General features: G+C 42.1%; 1 protein-coding gene and 1 long non-coding RNA gene across 5 annotated transcripts in view; one reads left to right on the top strand and one right to left on the bottom strand.

Moving 5' to 3' along the window:
- The window catches only part of CEP295 (centrosomal protein 295), a 51,801-nt gene extending 39,600 nt beyond the window's left edge, over positions 1–12,201 (bottom strand). Inside the window, 6 exon segments of the mRNA XM_021062639.1 lie at positions 2,822–2,915; positions 3,863–3,987; positions 5,371–5,405; positions 5,408–5,570; positions 7,084–7,220; positions 12,061–12,201. Of these exon segments, the coding sequence (XP_020918298.1) occupies positions 2,822–2,915; positions 3,863–3,987; positions 5,371–5,405; positions 5,408–5,570; positions 7,084–7,220; positions 12,061–12,196 (690 nt within the window). The 5' untranslated portion in view covers positions 12,197–12,201.
- On the top strand, positions 12,344–21,464 carry LOC102157509. Of its 4 annotated transcripts, XR_002335585.1 has the most exons (5): positions 12,344–12,506; positions 12,611–12,687; positions 15,480–15,540; positions 18,212–18,306; positions 18,745–18,992. It is a non-coding gene; the product is annotated as an uncharacterized LOC102157509 (long non-coding RNA). The 4 variants fall into 4 exon arrangements; XR_002335587.1 differs by lacking the exon at positions 18,745–18,992 and adding an exon at positions 19,023–21,464 and having other exon boundaries at positions 12,344–12,687; XR_002335586.1 differs by lacking the exon at positions 18,745–18,992 and adding an exon at positions 19,020–21,464 and having other exon boundaries at positions 12,344–12,687.

Raw genomic sequence — 21,688 nt, 5'->3', positions numbered from 1 at the left:
ATGAGGTTGCGGGTTCGATCCCTGCCCTTGCTCAGTGGGTTAAGGATCCGGTGTTGCAGTGAGCTGTGGTGTAGGTTGCAGACACGGCTCGGATCCCATGTTGCTGTGGCTCTGGCATAGGCCGGCCGTTACAGCTCCGATTGGACCCCTAACCTGGGAACCTCCACATGCCGCGGGAGCAGCCCAAGAAATGGCAAAAAGACCAAAAAAAAAAAAAGAAGTTCCTGTTATGGTGCAGCGGAAGCAAATCCAATTAGGAACCATGAGGTATGTTAATGTGTTGCCATGACCTGTGTTATAGATCAAAGATGCGGCTCGGATCTGGCATTGCTGTGACTGGCTGTGGTGTAGGCTGGCAGCTGTAGCTTTGATTCGACCCCTAGCCTGGGAACTTCCATATGCCAACGGTACAGCCCTAAAAAGCAAAAAAAAAAAAAAAAAAAAAAAAGGAACTAGTCTAGTTTATTTTATAAAAAAAATTCTGAAATAAAAAAGTAGGTTAGGGTAGGGGAGATAATGCTTCACTTTGAAAAGACCAAGAGACAAAGCAAGCAGAAGTAACGAGTAAATCTTGACTGGATCCTAGTTGCAAAAGTTGTAAAAAAAAAAAAAGATAATTTAGAGACAACTGGAAAATTTTTATTACGGATTATATATTAAATGGTATTAAACAATTAATGTTCATTTTCTTAGTGTGATATTCTGGATGCATAAGAGAATGTCCTTATTCTTATCAGAGGAATACTCAAGTATATAGGGTGAAATGTCATCTCTATAATCTACATTCAAATGTACAGATTCAAATGTATACACAATTACTTTGAAATCTACACACAATGCAAACAACTATTCCTTTGTATGCTTTTAACATCTCTGTATTTTAAAAATTTTCATAATAAAAAGTTGGAGGAAAAAATGCAACCACACATTTATATATAAATCATATTTGCCAAATCACTTTGCTTGCCTTCAATTTTTGACATTGGATTGTTAGGAACATTGGGAATTATGACAAAAGTATCACAAAAACATGGATAAAATACTCCCTTTTAATAAGGTACTAAGGGAGTGGCTGAAATCTGACTCTTCCACTTGGATCTTGTTGGATCATATGTCACACGGGCAGATGGCTCAACATAAAAACAGGAAGGCTGAAAAACCAGAGACTTAAGAAAAGATTATCTGGGAGTTCCCATTGTGGCGCAGCGGTTAACGAATCCAACTAGGAACCATGAGGTTGTGTGTTCGGTCCCTGCCCTTGCTCAGTGGGTTAATGATCTGGCGTTGCCGTGAGCTGTGGTGTAGGTTGCAGACGCGGCTCGGATCCCGTGTTGCTGTGGCTCTGGCGTAGGCCAGTGGCTACAGCTCCGATTCGACCCCTAGCCTGGGAACCTCCATATGCCGTGAGAGCGGCCCAAGGAAATAGCAAAAAGACAAAAATAAATTAAAAAAAAAAAAAAAAAAAAAAAAAGATTATCTGGTACTTAGGCTGATCACATATAACATAAAATACACTTGTCTATACAACTAAATTATATATCCTTGTGTCTGTATAAGGTTTTCGGTTTTTTTTTTTTTTTTTTTTGCTTTTTAGGGCCCCACCAGTGGCATTTGGAAGTTCCCAGGCTAAGGGCTGAATTGGAGCTGTAGCTGCCGGTCTACACCACAGCCACAGCCACGCAGGATCCGAGCCACATCTGTGACCTACACCACAGCTCATGGCAACACCGGATCCTTAACCCACTGAGGGAGGCCAGGGATCAGACCTGCATCCTCATGGATACTAGTAGAATTTGTTTCCGCTGCACCACAATAGGAACTCCCCATATAAGGATTTTTTTTCAATTCTACCTAATTCTTTTGATAAAACTAACTAACTTTGATCATCCAAACAACCATTTCAACAACCACAACAAATAATCTGAACAAGAGAAACAATACTTTTTAAAACTAATTTCCACTTTACTTAATAAGTTAATTTTTTTAAAAAACAATAATCTCCAAAACAGAAATCACACATCTTATCCCCCATAAATAGGCTTCTCTCATCACTTTACATAATCCTATATAAATTTATTAACTTATCTGAACCTAGTTTCTTTATCTGTAAAACTATTTATAGTAGCCAAATTCACAATGTGGGAAAGTCTTTAGGGCAAATAATCAATATTTTTCCAATAAAATGAAAAACATTATAGTCTTTAAAATAACATTAATAATTTTGGGACAATTGGGAGGAAACTTAACACAGACTTGGGTATTAGATTATACTGGGAAAAATATTATATCAGTATTGTGCTTTTTAAAAAAAGTCCTTATAGGGAGTTCCCGTCGTGGTGCAGTGGTTAACGAATCCGACTAGGAACAATGAGGTTGCGGGTTCGGTCCCTGCCCTTGCTCAGTGGGTTAAGATCCGGCGTTGCCGTGAGCTGTGGTGTAGGTTGCAGACGTGGCTCGGATCCCACGTTGCTGTGGCTCTGGCGTAGGCCAGTGGCTACAGCTCCGATTCAACCCTAGCCTGGGAACCTCCATATGCCGTGGGAGCGGCCCAAGAAATAGCAACAACAACAACAACAAAAAAAAAAAAAAAAAAAAAGTCCTTATACATCAGAGACTTATACTAAAGTATTTATGGGTAAAATGATATCTAGGATTACTTTTAAATATTCCAGATATAATCATGCATTACTTGTATGGTTAAAATTTAAGCTTAAACAAACAGTATAATGACCTGCACTGAATTCTAATAGTAAAGAAGAATTATTATAACCTATCTTCAACATTCAGTCAGCTGCCATAACCAACCCTCAAAGTAGCTCACCTCAAAAAGACTTGGAGGAGGAGGTGGCAGACTTGTAATTTTGGCAGATCTCTCCTTTTCCACAAGCAGCGCTTCTTTTCGAGCTTTTATATGCCTTAAAAAACAAAGAGATATCATAAACTGACCTCTCAGGTAACAATCACACTACAATTCTCAGGGTTAAAAATTTAAAAGCCATTACAACCTCAAGAAATCCTCCAGTATGATCCCATATGCTCAATGTGCTGCTTAATAGTCTGGACACAGTGCACATGTAAGAAACCATTTACCAAGTGAAAGAGCTGTATCTAAAGACATAAAGCTCCACAGTGGGGACTGACCCAGCAGACACCTAATGCTCTTTAGAGTAAAACAACTAGAAATGAAAGATGAGCCACTGTATAAAATGACTACTGGTGACTAGTAACAGGCGCCTTCATTTTTACTATACATAAAAATATTCATCGATGACATGCAAAGGGTCTACAACCTCTTATAATATTCTTCTTCTTCTTCTTCTTCTTTTTTTAGGGCCGCATCGGCAGCATATGAAGTTTCTGGGCTAGGGATCAAAAGTGGAGCTGCAGCTGCTGCTGGCCTATGCCATAACTACACCAACACTGGATCCAAGCCACATCTGAGACCTAGGCTGCAGCTCATAGCAATGCTGGATCCTTAACCCACTGAGCAAGGCCAGGGATCCAACCAGCATCCTCATGGATACTAGTTGGGTTCTTAATACACTGAACCACAACGGGAACTCCATAATATTAATTGCTTTGATTTTTTTTTCTATTTTTTAATATCAGAGGAAGATATATTTTGGTTGACATGCATTTTGAACTAGCAATGAACTTCTCCAGAAACTAAGTTAGTAATTGCAGACTAAAAGAGAAAGCCCATTCATTACTGTGTTCATCTAAGCAAACCACTCCCCCACTGCAGTATTTTTAAATTAAGTTTAACAGACACGATGGACATACTACATGACTTTACTTTCAGCCATATCAGTTTCAGTGGAGAACATGGTAAAAAAAAAAAAAAAAATCACTGTTACTTTACCAGGTTTTTTGTTTCATTAACATTTCTTTTTGATTTTTCTGTACTTTCAGGGCCTCTCTATGCCTCACTTCTGCTTTTTTTTTCCTTTCTGCTGCCCGGTGTGCCAGAGCATTCAAATCAGGCTCCTAAAAACAAATATTACTTAAAATGTCATGTTAAACAAGATTAAAATGTCACATATATAACAATATGGGTGGTACCCAGTCAGGGCAAAAATCATGAAGGTGTATTCAAATGACTGAGGTTTAAGAAACAGTCACTGAAGCACAAAATTAATGGTGGAAAAAATAAAGCTACAAAAATCTGACATAAGGACTTAAAGCTATTACTAAAAATACAAACTAAAACAGAGACTAAGGAACATTTTGAATGCTACATTCTTTAAAGAGATCTCTTCCTCACTAAAAGTTTGATTTTTAAAAAAAAAAAAAAGACATGCTTTCTTTTCTTTTCTTTTTTTTAAGGGCTGCACCAGCAGCATTTGGAAGTTCCCAGGCTAGGGGTCAAACTGGAGCTGCAGCTGCAGGCCTACGCCACAGCAACACTAGATCCGAGCCACATCTGTGACCTATGCCACTGCTTGTGGCAAAGCCAGATCCTTAGGCCACTGAGTGAGGCCAGGGATCAAGCCCACATCCTCATGGATACTACCTGGGTTCATAACCCACTGAGCCACAACAGGAACTCCCAGGACATGCTTTCTTTGGAAACCAACTTGTTTATTTTGGGTGACTATCTTTGAGAATAAAATCTAACATTTTTGAAAAATAAACCACAATAAACAACAAAATAAGGTCATAGGGCAGTCTTAAATACTAAGTTCTACTTTGCCTTTCTGAAAGTCATCAAAGAATTTTTACTGCCTGTGAATACACTCAAGTATATACACATTCAACTGCATGTTCTAGAGGTATCATTAATGATACTGATAATGAAATGTGAAATCTGAATTCACCCCAATGAAAGTGTCCAACATGCTTGAAAGGAACAACAACTTCAAATTCTGAAGGTTACTATTTTATTTACCTAGATAGTTAAGGACTGGAAGAGAATAATGCTAACTTAAACATCTTGGAAAATAGATTTTACCTGACATGACTGTTACTAGGAAATGAACCTAGTAGCATTCTTAAATTATATTAAATTTACAAAAAAGTTCAGGCTGCCCACAGCAAGTCCTATATAGGAAAATATTTTCACAAAGGTCTAACAAATCTAATCTACATTTTAAAATAAAGTTTTATTGAAGTATAGTTATTTAGAAATGTTGTCATAATTTCTGCTGTGCAACAAAGTGATTCAGTTACACATGTACACACATCCATTCATTTTCAGATTCTTTTCCCGTATAGGTTATCACAGTATGTTGCGCAGCGCTCCCTGTGTTGTACAGCAGGTCCCCCTTGACCATCATTCCATATAAAATAGTGTGCATATGTCATATGTGCCAATCCCAAATCTGACAGGCACCACTACTGCAGACAGGAGTCCAGAAAGGGCTCACTTACATTTTCTTTGGCCTGTTGATGCCCCTCTCCCATATTCTCAAACTTGCCAAATATAGTTTTTCCAAGTTCTTTATTTTCTGAGTTTGTGATTCCTCCCATTCTGCCCTTAGTTCTTCTGCCAAACGAGTGAATTGCTTATTTCTCCTCTGTTTTATATCTTCTCTTATCTGTAAAGCAATATCTCTTTCTTGTTCTCGAACCTAAAGGATGAATATTTAACAGATTATATGAAAAGAGGCTTACTTCAACTTTTTCAAAAGCTATTTGGAAAACAGGAACTTAAATGAATTCTCTTTAGGTATTAGATACATTAATTCTCCTGAATATTCACATTATACTAGATAAGATGTATTTATTTATTTTTTTGTCTTTTGTCCTTTTAGGGCCACACCTGCGGCATGTGGAGGTTCCCAGGCTAGGGGTTGAATTGGAGCTGTAGCTGCAGGCCTACACCAGAGCCACAGCAACTCGGGATCTGAGCCACATATGCGACCTACACCACAGCTTATAGCAACGCCAGATCCTTAACCCACTGAGCGAGGCTAGGGATCGAACCTGCAACCTCATGGTTTCTAGTCGGATTCGTTTCCACTGTGCCATGACGGGAATACCGAGGTGTATTTAAAGCAGAAAATCTAAATGATGTAGGAAAAATTAAAATCTCAAGACTACATCTAAAGTTCCCTGATTTGTGACATCTTCCCTCCCCGCAGATATAACAGGACTGCCATTATGGTTCTAATAACATGTAAGAGGCGAAAATGGTAAGCATGATTCAACAAAATTTATAGCCCAAGTGAGTACAGACAGATCTAGATGAGAATTCCCAATCTCTGATACATCATCCCCAAATCTAGGCAAAATGGGACCTAAATATGCTTTTCACCATGTTACTCTAAAAATACTTCTAGAGGATAATCTACAACTTCTGAATAAATTTGTATTATTAGCTAATCTTTCCAGTAAATCTTCTTCAAAGTCATTCTAATATTCTTGCTCTAATCTTCATCAGTACACAATCTTTTCGTTTGTTTGTTTGTTTTTTTAGGGCCCCACCAGCGGCATATGGAGGTTCCCAGGCTAGAGATCCAATCAGAGCTGTAGCCACCAGCCTACACCAGAGCCACAGCAACGCCAGATCTGAGCTGTATCTGCGACCTACACCACAGCTCATGGCAATGACAGATCCTTAACCCACTGAGCAAGGTGAGGGATCAAACCTGTGTCCTCATGGATGCTAGTCGGGTTCGTTAACTGCTAAGCCAAGATGGGAACTCCAGTACACATAATTTTAAAAATGAAATATTTTCGGCAATGGGGTTGAGGGCTGGGGTGTTTGCCTGTTTTTGTATTGATTTCTAGGTTTTGGGGGCGGGGGGGCTGCCTTTATGTCAGACAATGTATTTTGTGAATTTACCTGGGGGAAGATCTTGGGAAATAAACACTGCGTATATAAATAAAAGAAAGGAAGAATGGCTAAATATTTAATAATCTCAAAAAAGAACTATTTTCTAATAATAACTGAGTCTTATCCTTAAACTCTTCTTCAATTTACTTACCACTTCACCCTACTTTTCAAATGTTCCAAAGCTAGTTCATATGCAAGAACCAGGGCTCCCGTACAGTCTGAAAAGATTTTTTTTAATTCCCTATTTAGAACACTCTACTATAAAAAATATTAATAATTTGAGGAAGACAAAGAATTTCAAATACCTGCAGCAATCTGAGTTTTCGTCTTCTTTCATAATCTTCCTTTAAAATGAAAGCTTCCTCATTAGGACTCAATCTCAGCTTGCCAGGATTCACTACTTTTCTTCTCATTTTCATGTAGTACTTTAAGTATGAGGGTTCTAAATTAAAATATATATACATATTAAAATATGGAAGCAAAGATTAATTTTTTAAATTCCTATTACGTTTAACATTTAAAGAGCTGTGTAGTGCAAATAAAATAGTTTGGGTAAACTAGGTCCAACTTATTAACAAACAGCAATTGTTAATTCAGCACTTAAAATGGTAGTTTTCAGATAGGTGGGAAGGGGTTTAATAGAGTGAATCAGAATTACTTGAAAAAGTTTTCCCTACTCGATGGCAGGTTATTGTTTACCTCTAGTATTTGGGATCTGACTTACTCCTAACTGGGATTTCCAGAATTTATCTACCTTAAATGTAAAAAAACCACAAAGAATGAAAAGATGTGTTAGTATAGAATGAATGTTTTCACAATTACAATTTAACACTAGAATTTGATAACTTGTTATAATGAGCAAGACTGATGTAACCACAAAGGCTCCTGGTCCCTATTTCAACCTCCAGTCTGTTACATATAACATGATCACTAAGTGTCATTGCATCTATGGAACCTCATCAATCCCTCTACAATAAAACAACTCTTCAATAATTACAATGATTTTTAAGTGAATAATAATTTTAAAAATTTCTCTTAGAACAATTCTGTTAGAACTCCTCAGTCAGGAATTTAGATTCCCAGATCTATTCTTCTATAGCTCTTGCTTACACTCAGGTGTTCAGGCTCCTCCATAGACTATGACATACCCCTACTTGGGGAAGTCTAGTGGGGAGGAAAGGAGAGAATCTGCAGTTTCTGCAATCTGAAAACCCTCCCCAGGTGATTGAGACACCTCCTTGTTCCCATGACTGCCATTTCTAAAAAAGAGACACTTCATATCAGTACCTGATCATGTCACCCAAGACCAGTTAGTATTACCTCAGTCTCCTCACAATGACCAGGCAGACAAACAGGGTAACTGAACGTTTATACCTTTCTGAAGCTCAAGTGCCTATGTGAAGCTGTCCTCCAGTGATTCTTCCTCCACCTGCCTACCATGCGTTCCTAACTTGCCCACCTAAAATGTATATTACCATCACATTCATATGGAAACTAATCTTACACTGTCTTGGTATTACCTTCCTCTAGTTTTTCATCAATTACAGCTTGCCCTTTCTAGCTAGACAGCTAACAATTAAAGGACAGAGGCTCTAGGTTTAATATTCAAATTAACAATGAATAACAACTACTAGGCAATATTTCACATACTACAGATGGATACAGTTTTCACTCAGGTATAAACAGAACAGTGCACAGAAGGATTTGGGTTCATTTAATGGGAACTAACACTTTCCTTTCTTTTTTTTTTTTTTTGTCTTTTTGCTATTTCTTGGGCCGCTCCTGCAGCATATGGAGGTTCCCAGGCTAGGGGTCGAATCAGAGCTATAGCCACTGGCCTACGCCAGAGCCACAGCAACTCGGGAATCCGAGCCGAGTCTGCAACCTACACCGCAGCTCACAGCAACGCTGGATCCTTAACCCACTGAGCAAGGGCAGGGACCGAACCCGCAACCTCATGGTTCCTAGTCGGATTCGTTAACCACTGCACCATGACGGGAACTCTGGAACTAACACTTTCTTAATGAATTTTCCATCAAAACATATGCTCAGTGAAGGCTGGAATGGTCTTCTTGGTTTTATGTCCATAACCTAAATACAGTGCCTTGCATGCAAGTAGGTATATGCAATCACTATTACTATCTAATGTCAAAACTAGATAATTACTTGCATTTGTAAATCTTTTCCAATACATTCCACTCAGCTGATACTCACAAGGCTTTAGTAACAGTAGGTTAAGTGACAACTGTTTTCCTTATTTCATACATGAAGAAACAAAGGTCTCTTATGTCAGAGGACTCAACCTAAGTGACAATATCTACTTGCAGTGCCAAGAGAAGAATCTGGTTTTGGAATAAGTCCATGTGGCTCCTTTTTCTTTGTTTATTTCGCCACACCCCTGGCATATGGAAGTTCCCCCACCAGGGACTGAATCTGAGCTGCAGCTTCGACTTACACCACAGCTGTGGAAATGCTGGATCCCTAACGCACTGCCCCATGCCACAGATCAAACCTGAGCTAATGCAGAGACAAGGCCAGATCTTAATCCGCTGCACCACACCAGGAACTCCTGGTTCCTAACCTTCTGGAATGCCAGAATACATGGAGTGAGGAAAACTGTTAAAGTTGGTATTTGCTGCAAGTAGGAAATGACAAACAGGTAAGAATTAAACGAAGAAAAAATTGAACAAGAATAAATTTAGTTTTCACAATCTATCTTTACTCACTTGTCTGTAGGCCTTTGCAAATTCACTCACATTCAAATTATTAAAAGTAATTCCTGATAAATCATGAAGATACAGTATCGAGTGGAAAAAAGAGCATAAAAGAGACATACTATAAAATACTATTTACATGAAACTCAAAAACAAGCAAGACCAATCCCTGATGAGGTAAGTTAAAACGAAAGTCAATTTTCTGGAGATTACTGAGTAGGAGCACACATGAAGATTGAAGGGGTGCTGGAAATGCTCTATACGTTAATCTGTGTGATGGTTTTACACACATGTGACAGGTGTATTTAATTCTTTTTTTAAAACTTTTTAAAAAGACTTTATTTTTTCAGAGCAGTTTTAGATTCACAGCAAAACTGAGCAGAAAATGCAGGGAATGCTCACATAACTCCTACCTACACACATGGTTGCCTCCCCCCACCCCTTGTGTATTTAATTCTAACTTATACCTCAGTAAAAAAGAAAAAAACTAACTTTTCACTGTTTTCAGTATCCATCATCTTATTTGCTACAAATTATAGGAAAACATGTACATTTGTTATTTTTACCTCCTAAAATGTGACAATATAACTGTTTTCCCTTGTATATAATTTTCTCAATTTCTAAACTTATTTGGAAATAATCTGACTTAGAATCCCCAACTTCTCTAAATGTCATCTACTGTAAATGACCAAAAACCAGGAAATTAACATTAGCACAATAATTTTAATTAACCTACAGACCTTTCATCAAATAACCCACAAAAGCCCATTTTCTGGACTAAGACCCAAGCAAAGAGCAACACATTTCCTTTGATTGCTGTGTTACTTGAGGTCCTCTAAGAACTGATGCCAAGATGAGATTAAACCCAAAAAGATTTTATTAGGGCAAATGCCTATTTGAGGGAAAATGGGGACAGAGCTGGTAAAGCTGGGAGCATTTTAGACTTCCTTCTGTGCCCATCTGACACTGAGGGAAGCAGGGAGGGTAAGTTGGGTGGATGCCTTGTAAACTGCTTAGAAGCTTCAACAAGACTTCTGGGGAGTCCTTATGCCAAAATTCCTTGTGTCTCAAGGCAGGAACAAACCTACCTTACTGCTCATGTCGTGCTCAGTTATCAACTAGGAGTGCCCATGGAAAGCATCTATGCAAATGAATTTTAGAATACAGGGGCTGAGAGTCTGTGAATTACATCCTAAAGGCTGCTGAGGATGTTTTGTCTCCTTCGACAACTCTAATCTGAGACAGTTCCACAGTCCTTTTTTTTCCTCCCAAGGTCTTGACACTGTAAGAGCCTTTCAGCCAGTTATTTTGCAGAATGACCCTCAATTTGGATTTGTTTAATCATTTCTTGTGGTTAGAATGAGGTTATGCCTTTTTGGCAAGAACACCACACAAGTGATGAGACAACCCTTCTCAGTGCATGGCACAGATGCTAAATGATGTTAACATCATGTGAATTTTGGTCACTTGATTAAGGTGATATCTACCAGGTTTCTCCACTGTAAATACGACTTTTCCTTTCTGAGCGTCTAGTGAAGAGATAGCTGTGGCTATATAAATATCATGTTCCTCATCATACTTTAAGTTTAATGTCCTATGTCTGAAACAATTCCCGTGGCATTTGTCAAAAGGTATTTTCTAGGTCCATTGTTCCTTCTACACTTATCAATTGGAATCCTGCTGTAAGGAAGAGTTTCCCCCATTCCCTCACTTTGTTATATTTATTTATATCAATATGGATTTTCAAATTATATGTATTGTTACTGATCAATAATGGACGTGATAGTACTTATCTCGTAAGATTTTGTCCTAAGGATTAAATGGCAGCTGGCATTTCGTAGTCATAAATACGAAAATTGGAAGATTTGGGTTCAGGACTCAACACTACCGCTTACAGCAGGAAGACACCTAAGTCACTTTGGTCTTGTTTGTTTAAGCTATACGAGAATCATATCTTCTCCAACAGGTTGTTCTGATGGTTATGTGACCTAATAAACATAAACTGCCAAACACTTTCTAAATATTAAAGATCCGAGTATTCTCCGTTGTTTTAAAACCTCAAGTTTATGACAGGACTTCATATCTGAGAAATTAAGTGTGAGCGACACCGAGAAAGAGCATGCTCTCCGCACGAGGCGATTTGGGGCAGTGCTCTTGGACCGCTACCAGGATCGGGACCACGTCCGCGGGGTGACCTGGGGGCAGGTGAGCAGGACGCACCCAGAAGTATCTGCAGTAGCGATCGCGAAGGCCATCCAAGCCATCCCGACTTGGAAGCTCAGGGACCCCGAGAGACCCGACCCCGGGAGGACGCGCAAAAGGCCCCAGAGCGACCTCTCGTACGAAGCAGACGGGCCTGGGTAGGGACGCGCGTGCCACCTGACCTGGCGCTCCTCGCCGCCGCCTGACCGATCCCAACCCAGCGGCCCGCGGCCCGCCGAGGCCGGAGAGCCGCGGGCCGTGCTGCGTGCGCGGCACCCTCTTCCTCCAAAGCACACTCCCTGCTCCAGGGCCTTGGGGAGCCGTGCACGCCCGGAGCCGCAGGGAAACGGCGCGTCCGTCACTCACCTGGGAAACGCGAGCCGGGACGCTGGAACCGCGGCTCAGGCAGAGAAGGCCCCCGAGGCCAGCACACATCAGCCTCCCCACAGCCGTTTGTGCGCCTGCGGGGCTGCCATCGCCGAGCTTCCGTCACTTCCGTCATTCAAACCGCCCGCCAATGGCGCGGCCGAACGGCGGGAATCCTCCTGGTCCCGCCTCTCCCGGGGGCCGCCGGGACAGCCGCGCAGTAAAGCCTGCTCCCCGGCGCATGCGCACGCGCACTTGCCGTTCTGACGTAGGCCCCATTATTTCTCATACCGCGGCTCGGAAGGTTAGTTCACCTCTGTCTGCAGGCTCAGTTTTACAGGTAGCGAGACAGAGGTCCAGAAAGGGGAAGGTATTTCCCCAGAACCACGAGGGTGACTTTAGTTTTAAGCGCCAACCTGAAGATGCCTTTGAATATGCATCCTTTTGTATGTTACCTACACAGTTCGTGTGGTATTATTTTTCACGCTCCAGTTATTTTTGTGATAACTTTCAACTGGTACAAGTGAACTCTTTATCATGTTGCTTCTAGAGGTCCGACATACCTAGAACGTGTCAAGGATTTATCTGCTGTAAATAACCTCTTAATCAGAAAGGGGAAGAGCGCAGGTTCGTATTGAGCACCTATCATGTTGTGCCAGATACAGTGTGCTTGGTGCAGGGGAGACAAGGGTAAATGGATTATGGCACCTATCCCAGATTTTATTGTCCAGGGTGGTGAAACATATCAGGAATCAAAGGATTAGAAAATGGAGAGAGAGGCAGAGGAAGTCGCTGGTATGAGCTGATACAGCTTCATGTGGAGAAGAGGGCAGAGAAAGTTAAGACTGAAATTGAAGGTAGAGAAGCCAATTAGGATACTCCTACAGAACGTGAAAGATGATCACAATAAAAATAGAGAGATATGGGTCCGTTTAAGAGGCAGGGAGTTCCCGTCATGGCTCAGTGGAAACGAATCTGATTAGTATCCCAAGTTCCATCCCTGGTCTTGCTCAGTGGGTTAAGAATCCCGCATTGCCATAAGCTGTGGAGGTCGCAGATACGGCTCAGATCTGGCATGGCTGTGGTGTCGGCCCGTGGCTACCGCTCTTGATTGGAGCCCTAGCCTGGGAACCTCCATGGGCTGTGGGTGTGGTCCTTAAAAAAAAGAAAAAAAAAAAAAAAAAAAGGGCAAACAGGAGGCCAAGCATCAAGAGTTAGTGGTTACCTGGTTGTGGAAGGCGGAAAAGAGGGAGAAATGAATGGTGATTCCTGAGTTCCTTATTTGGCAACTGAATGGATGAGCATAACATTCTCCTAGAACACACAGAAAGGATCAGGTTAGGGTGGGGAAAATAGTGAGTTAAACTTTGAATGTTTGTAATTTGAGCTATTTCTGGGATACCTTGGCCAAGGGATGAATTTCAGAAATATTTAGAAGGCAGAATTAGAAGTAGTTGACAAAACAATTGCATTTGAGGTTGAAGGAAAAGGGAGAATACAGTTAACCTCACAGCCACTGGCTTGAGGAGCACCGTTAATGGGAGAAATCACCAAGGGAGAAATCAGAAATGGGAGTCTGTTTAGTGGGCAAGGCGATGAGCTCACCTCTGGAAATGTTCGGCTTCATGTGCCTGTGAAACATCCATTGAGGTGAGAGAAGCAGAGGAATACAGAGGTAGACAGCCCACAAACTGGGCTAGCAGATAGACTTGGGTTTCATTTCTGTATTATGTAATAAGCAAAGCTGTAGAAGTGGGTGAGATCACTTAGGGAGAATTTGCAGAGTGGGAAGGGTGATAAGGACTAAACTGAGGAACACCAAAACTTAAAGGAATTGAGAAGAGGAAACACAGAAGAAACAGTTTGACCCACCTTAGTTTTATAGACAAGGAAGCTGAGTTACAGTAACTGGACCAAGAGCACATCTAAGGGAAGGGTGGAACCATGACTAGAATTCATGTATTTTTCAAAAATCCTGGGGTTCTTCCTCCTTGCTTCCTTCCCTGTTTCCTGTCACATTTATCTTAATGAATAATTGAGTGTGTTCTAAACAGTCTTTAACTTTCTCAACATCTCACACATCCAGCAAAAGATATGTCCATTATGTGATGCCTTGGGCTAGGTTTGCTGCCCACCATGTTTCCCAAAAGCACCCTGCACCTTCCCCATCGTGGCACAGACCCGTTCTTATTGAAATGATCTCTTTATGGGTTCTCTTTGATTAGACTCTGAATTCCTCAAGAACTGAGAGTGCAATTTGTTCAGTTGCCTGCCACGTAGAGCTTCTTAAATGTTTGTTGAATAAGTGAATAAACGAATGGGTTATACATGCATCACTTCCCCAACCTGCATTTGGGGTAGAAATTTTTTTTTTAGGGCCACACCTGCAGCATATGGAGTTTCCAGGCTAAGGGTCTAACTGGAGCTGTAAGCTGCCGGCCTACAGCACAGCCACAGCAACACCATATCCGAGCCACGTCTGCAGCCTACACCACAGCTCATGGCAACGTGGATCCTTAACCCACTGAGCGAGGCCAGGGATCGAACCCGCAACCTCATGGCTAGTCAGATTCATTTCCACTGCACCATGACGGAAACTCCTGCAATTGGAGATTTTGCATGAAGGCTTCTATGTTTTTATTTTTTTAAAATTTATTTATTTACTTATTTTCTTTTTAAGGCCTCACCTATGACATATGGAAGTTCCTGGGCTAGGGGTTGAATCAGAGCTGCAGCTGAGGCTTACGCCACAGCACAGCAATGCTAGATCTGAGCCGCATCTGTGACCTATGCTGCAGCTTGCAGCAACGCCGGATCCTTAACTCACTGAGTGGGGCCAGGGATTGAACCTGCATCCTCAGGGACACTGTTGGGGTCTTAATCCACTGAGCCATAATGGGATCTCCCTTGTTATGTTTTTAGTAGGAGGCACTAAGGAATCAAAAAAAGCTGGTTTAACCTCATAACCCTGAGACTTTCCAGCTGTAGGACACTAAACCAATGAGCTTTAGTTCCTGGTTGGATTCTATTTTGCAACCAAACCACCCTCGAAAGTCCAGAATGGCTATTCCTTATGTCTGGCAGTTGATTCGGACTGGCAGCTGAAAATTTAGTTGGAACTGTTGACTAAAGTGCCCTCCACATGGGTTGGACTTCTTACTTGCTAAGTTTCGAGAGAGCATATCCAAAGAATGAGTGTTTCCAGGCAAGAAAGTGAAAAATGCCAGTTCTCTTAGAGGTGAGGCTGAGAAATAGTTCTAATACGTTCTGCCACATGGTACTGATGAAGTATCATGGGGCCAGCCCAGATGCAAGTGATGGGGAAACAAAAGCCATCTCTCAATGGAATGACAAAGAATTTGTGGTCCTCTTTAATATACTCCATTTCCTTAGTAATACTTGACCTGTCCTCTTCACAGGGTGGTTGTGAGACTCAAAAGGCATGCATCAAAAAGAGCATTTGTAAACTCCAAAGCCACGGTAGGTATTTTAGCAGCTGTGTTATATGTAAGTTCCTTTCTCTCTTCTCATACAGACCTGGCCCTCCAGGCCACAGGGGTAGGCATGTGACCCAGACTAGGCAAATCACAGTTTTCTATGGGATTTCAGTCCCTTGCCATTGAAATGGACCCAAGGATAGGTACATACTTTTTTTTCTTCTTATGGCCACACTTGAGGCATATGGAAATTCCCAGGCTAGGGGTCAAATCAGAGCTGTAGCTGCTGGCCTACACCACAGCCATAGCAGCACCAGATGCCAACCAGATCTGCACCACAGCTTGCAGCAATGTCAGCTCTTTAACCCACTGAGCAAGGCCAGGGATTGAACCCACATCCTCACAGAGACTACATCAGATTCTCAACCTACTGAGTCACAATGGGAACTCCCCGTACATAATTTAAATTGGGTCAATCAGGCTCTTTTACAGGAATTTTTCTTACTGCAGCCAGCAGGGATGAATATTTTCCCCTCTGGGCTCATGTTAGGATATGAGGCTGGAGCTTTCCCAGCAAGAATCTCCACCATGTGGTCACACACAAGCTGGCCTGAAAGAGTGAGTCTGGCACTCAGCCAGGAACACAGAACCTTGACAGTGGTCAAGTCCGTGGATCCAGCCATCCCTGCGGTGAGCTCTGTAGCTTACTGATAGGAGCCATTAAATCCTTCCTTTTACAGAAGCTGCTTTGAGTGGGAGATATTCTCTGTCCCTCTCTCCCTGCCAATTAAAAGAGGCTGTAGGTTTACATTTAAATTTTCCCAGGAAGACAACCTCAGGGCATCTTGGGAAATAGCACAGAATAAAAGTTAAGATTTTGGACCTACAGTTCGACTGCCTGGATTTAAATTTCTGGCTTAACAACTCTGTGACCTTGAGCTGCTTCCTCAACTTCCTGAAAAGTCAGTTTTCTCATCTTCAAAAGGGATACAGTAGAGGTGCTCAAAACGGCGTGTGTGGTTTAAAGCTCTTAAGGCAATGCCTAGCACAAAATATGCCGTACATATTATCTTTTTTGGCTTTGGTTTTGATATATTCGTTTTAGACTGCAGGAGGTAAAACCAAAACCAAACTAAATGAAACAAAAACACCAAAAGAACCTTTAAAATGTGTTTATTGGTGTTTGGGGTTTAATTTTTAATTAGATCCTTTTGTACTTTATTGGCCTAAGGAGAGATGTAGATGTTTAGCCTCTGGTATTGTTACCCCACTAGGAATGATCATTAACAAGCAAGGATCAAGAGGAAGAGTTCCCCTAGGCTGTAATGACATTAGTGCCACTGGTCGAGGTATAATGCTGCCTCTCAAAATGCAGTGGAAGCTTTTCAGGATTGGAGCAGTTTAAGATGTTTCTCTGCTGGTAACAGTTTTACTGTTCTGAGATCCTTTCATCTTTATCCACATTCAATATGAGAAACTGGCATTAAAGCTGGGATGGGGGGGCCCTCAATAATTTCCATGTACAAAAATCCAGAAGAAAGGGAATCTCTGCAAGAACAGAAGTAATCAAACTTCCATCTGACCATCTGCCAACTGGCCTTTCTCTGGCTCTGGCATAAACGCCACAAGAGCTTAACAAGTGATAGTATCTCAGGGTAATTTACAGCTGCCACCAGAAGCGAGATTAAGAGTGCCCAGCAGGAGAGGAAAGATGGGCTGGGAAAGGCTTTTAAAAGCTGTGATTTTTTTTTCTCTAAAGTGTGTGGCTAGATCCAGAGCTGGAGAGAATTTGGGCCATTTAAGGAGAGTGATAAGTAAGAAGAGACAATGGGAAATTAATTGATTTTGTTTCACCTTTTAAATCTTTTCCAGCTAATATATATTTATTAATATTGATAATATTTATCAGGCCATAAGGGTGTAGACTGTGAGTTACATACTCAAAAAGACAGGGAAGTCTGAATGGAAAGGCGGGGAAGGAGATTGTTTACAACCAGACATGTACGTGGCAGTTGAGGAGGAATAGGTGGAGTGAGAAAGAGTTTTGTAGCCAGAGTCAAAAGATGTGGGTTTGAGCATTTGCTTGACCAACAGTTAACCTCTCTGAGGCTCAGTCTCTGTCTACAAAATAGGAATAAAAATACCCAACGTTTATTGGGCACTCCATGTGCCAGAAATGTGAATACCCCTGAAAACCAGCTATGGTAGAAAAAATAAAAGTCATTATAAATGGAAAAAAAAAAAAAAAGAAATGTTAACACCCTTCCTATCTTTTAGAGCAGTTGTAAAGATGACAGTTTAAAAAGTTAAGTTGCAGAGTTCTTCTTGTGGCTCAATGGGTTAAGAATCCGACTGGTATCCATGAGGATGTAGGCTCAATCCCTGGCCTCACCCACTGGGTTAAAGGGTCCACTGTTGATGTGAGTTGTGCTGTAGGTCACAGACACAGCTCGGATCCCACGTTGCTGTGGTTGTGGCATAGGCCTGCAGCTGCAGCTCTCATTCAACTGGGAATGTCCGTATACAACGAGTGCGGCCCTAAAAAGACCGAAAAAAAAAAAGGAAAGAAAGAAAACATCCTTGTCTGTTGCAGGCACGGTCAGAAAAAAAAAAAAAAAAAGGCAGGGGAGATTGTAATTGTAACATCTATAATTTACATGACGCATGGAGCACAGAACTGAGAACCCATTTTTCCTTTTATCTCCCTTGTGCAGGAGGGTTATATGACGGTCAGTGTTATCTTTATGATGGATCGGCTCTCACCCAGAAACCTGGGATATGTCTACCTATTGGGAATCTTAATAAGAAGGTAATTATCCATTTACAGGCATTTTGGTTGCATTATATTCATTCATTCATTGACTATTCATTGAGCAACTACTATGTACCAGGTACTTTTTCTGAGGATACGTGATGAACCAGATATTGAGGCTATAACAAATGCACACGACAGACATGGTCTTGTCCTCTAAAAGGCAGTGTGGACATGTGAACAGGCTCTCAGAATGCCTAGTGTGAAGTGCAGCAGTCTGCTCATTCCTTGCACACCTTTATCCCCAGCCGGTGCCCAGTTCAAGCTTAAAGTGGGGTTACCACCTAACTGGTGAACTACTGAGTGGCCATCAAAAGTCTGAGCTTCTTCAGGGCTCAGCTTAGCAGAAAGAAGGAAGCAATGACTATTGAGACAATTGATAGGTCTGCTACACTAGAAATCCAACACATATGGTAAACACTCTATGCTTTCCAGAAAGGAGGAAGTGGAGCTATAAATCTTTGGCACCAGGAAGAAGACAGGTGGGAATCTAAGATCTTCCAGCAGATTTAAAGGAAGCAGTGTCTTGATAACAGTATGCATATGGTGTCATTGTGTGTTGCTGAGGTATTTATTTAAATGCTTGTAATGTGGTGAAACAGGCATATTGAAGGGAATTCTGCTCTTCTAGAATACTGCCAAGCACAGCTGACAGAATAAATGTATGCTTGCCTTAATCTCTATATGTTTGGACTTGTCTTTTCCCTCAGTAGTCCAGAAAGTGGTGACATGGGACAGTCTCTCAGCCAGACAGCCATCTATAAGCATCCCTGCCTTGTTTAAAACCTACAGTGATTCTCTACATAATCCGTCAATCCAGGTATCTCGTAATAGCTTTCAAGAACCTCCAAGATATGGCAATAAAAAGAGCAGAGCTCAGGGTTTGAGTTTATCACTAATAGCTTTGAGCCTTAGCTTCTTTATTTGTAATATCGGAATAATAATATCCACCATGCCAAACTCACCGGACTGCGTGAGGGTGAACAAATGAGGCATCAGAAAGCACTTTGCAAACCACCAGTGCAAAGTTGCTGTGCAAATGTGGTTATTTTCATGGTGGTGCTCTGATTCAGCCAACCTTATTTCATGACACCCTTCACACTGCTCTTCAGCTGGACCACAGCATGCTGGGATCACTCCCATCTCTGAGCTGGGGCTCAGGCCAGTCCCCCAGAGAGCAGATTCGGAGGCCAGGCTGCCCGGGGTCTGGATGATAACAGTACCTGCTCTCGAGGCAGTAGTAAGGACTAAATGGGCTCCTGGCATAAAGCCCTTGGAATGGCGCCTTGCACGTCACGTCACTTGTGACACTCTAGTAGCATGTGCTTTTCTTATCCTACCGTGTCTTTCAGTTCTAGTCCATGTCCTCTCCCATCTATGAAGTCTTCTTGCTTAGCTTTCTCCTACCTACAAAATGTACCTAGAGCTTCTGTCACACAGGTTAACTGTTTATTATTCATGAGGTGATTGTCCTACTTGGTTAGATGCATGAATTCAACATATAATGAGCACCTGCTGTTACCAGGTTCTTTGCTAGACCAGGAGAATAAATAGATACAAGACACGGAGTCCTCTCATGAGGGGTGTGTGGCTGGGGGGAGATGATCATTTCCCATCTGTGAACAGGTGACCGAGCAGACAGTTACAATGGGAGGTGCTATAGACTGAATGTTGGTGTTCCCCCCCTCAGCCCCCATGCCAAATTCATATGTTAAATCCTAATCTCCACTGCGGTGGTGCTTGGAGGTGGGGCCTTCAGAAGGTGATTAGGTCCTGAGGGTGGGATCCAGAGTTGGGCACCTGTTGACTTTTCTCCTTAGAAAAAGCCCCTCTCCTATTTCCATGAGTTGTCTCATCTCCAATAGCTTTCCCCAGCTTTCATGTTTCTGTGCTCTTGTTTTTCACTTTTTCTCTCCCTTCCCTCCTACCTTTGCTCCTAAGACTTCACTCTTGGAACTCTGTGGAATTTCCCTCCAGTTTTCCAATAGAGATCTGCTCCTCCTGTGTTCTCTCTCCCCAGCATTTACGAAAGCGCCTTCGGACTTCATGACGCATCCCCTGATGCCTCCAAGCCACTGGGCCCAGGTCAGAAGAGGGGTGTCCCTTTTCAGTACATGCTCCTCTTTCACCTTCAACACAAGTCCTAACATACCACGTTCAGGAAGACTTAAAAGAACAAAACCATTGCATGGTCTATGGGTTAGCAAGTGGTTCACTGAGGGCAGCCTTTATGGCCGTCATGCCCATGCTACGGGTGGGAAAACCCACGCTCAGAAAGATAAATAGCATGCCTGGTATTACATATCTTGTCTTCTGCTCTTTACCCTCTGAGTAGCCAGGGGGCCCCTTTAAAGCTTACCTTTCAGCTCACTTCCCGTGGAGTTTTCTGACCTCATCCCCAAGTCTCAGTCCTCAGGCCGGCTTCCTTCAAGCTGAAGGATTCCCAGGCAGGCCACTCCGCCGAGGCATAGGCACAGGTGTGCATTTTCAGGAGGACCTTCACAGCCTAACACAAGGAATCGAGCAATGGGCCGTTTTAGGCACTTGGCTCCCTTTACATGGTGGTGGCGGGAACAGTAGTGGGAGGTGAGGCAAGCACATCCATCAGAGGCAGCCTTTTAGGGGCATTTCAACTCCAATCGAGGGGAAAGTGGTGGAAATTATTAGGTCTACCACTAGAGGGCAGATTAGTCAAATTTTGGAATGTTTGCTGGCAATTGGGAAGCCTTGTGAATTTTTTTGTTTTCATATCCCTTCCACCCTATGCCCCCCATTAGACAAGAGACTAGAGACCAGGGTCACCCGAAATAGAAAAATTAAAGGCGTTTCCATTGCTATAGATAAGTGTAGGTGCTCCTCATCTTTGCTCAGTGTATACAGTGTACTAGGCCTGCCCTAAGGAAGCAAACCGGGAGCATGGTACTAACAGCCTAGTATCCAGTGCCTGTTATGTGCCAGGCAGCATGCTAGGCCATTTACCTACATAACCTTCTTTGATCCTCATAACTGCCTTCTGAGGCAAATTTTTAAAATCATTACTCTGCAGGTGATGACAAGCTTGTTAAGGTTGAATATATTGCTCAAATGCAAGTAGCTAATAAGTGGCAGCTGCGAGACTTGTTTTTGCTTTTGCTTTCTTTTTAGGGTTGCACCTGCAGCATATGGAACTTTCCGGGCTAGGGGTCAAATCGGAGCTGCAGCTGCCGGCCTACACCATGGCCACAGCAATGCCAGATCTGAATCACATCTGCTACCTATGCTGCAGCTTATGGCAATGCTGGATCCTTAACCCACTGAGAAAGGCCAGGGGTCGAACCCACATCCTCATGGATACTACATCAGGTTCGTAACCCACAACGGGAACCCCAGGTACGGGATT

The sequence above is a fragment of the Sus scrofa genome, chromosome 9 (assembly GCF_000003025.6).
Source record: "Sus scrofa isolate TJ Tabasco breed Duroc chromosome 9, Sscrofa11.1, whole genome shotgun sequence".
Taxonomy (NCBI): Eukaryota; Metazoa; Chordata; class Mammalia; order Artiodactyla; family Suidae; genus Sus; species Sus scrofa.
This window is presented reverse-complemented; position numbering and strand designations above follow the sequence as displayed.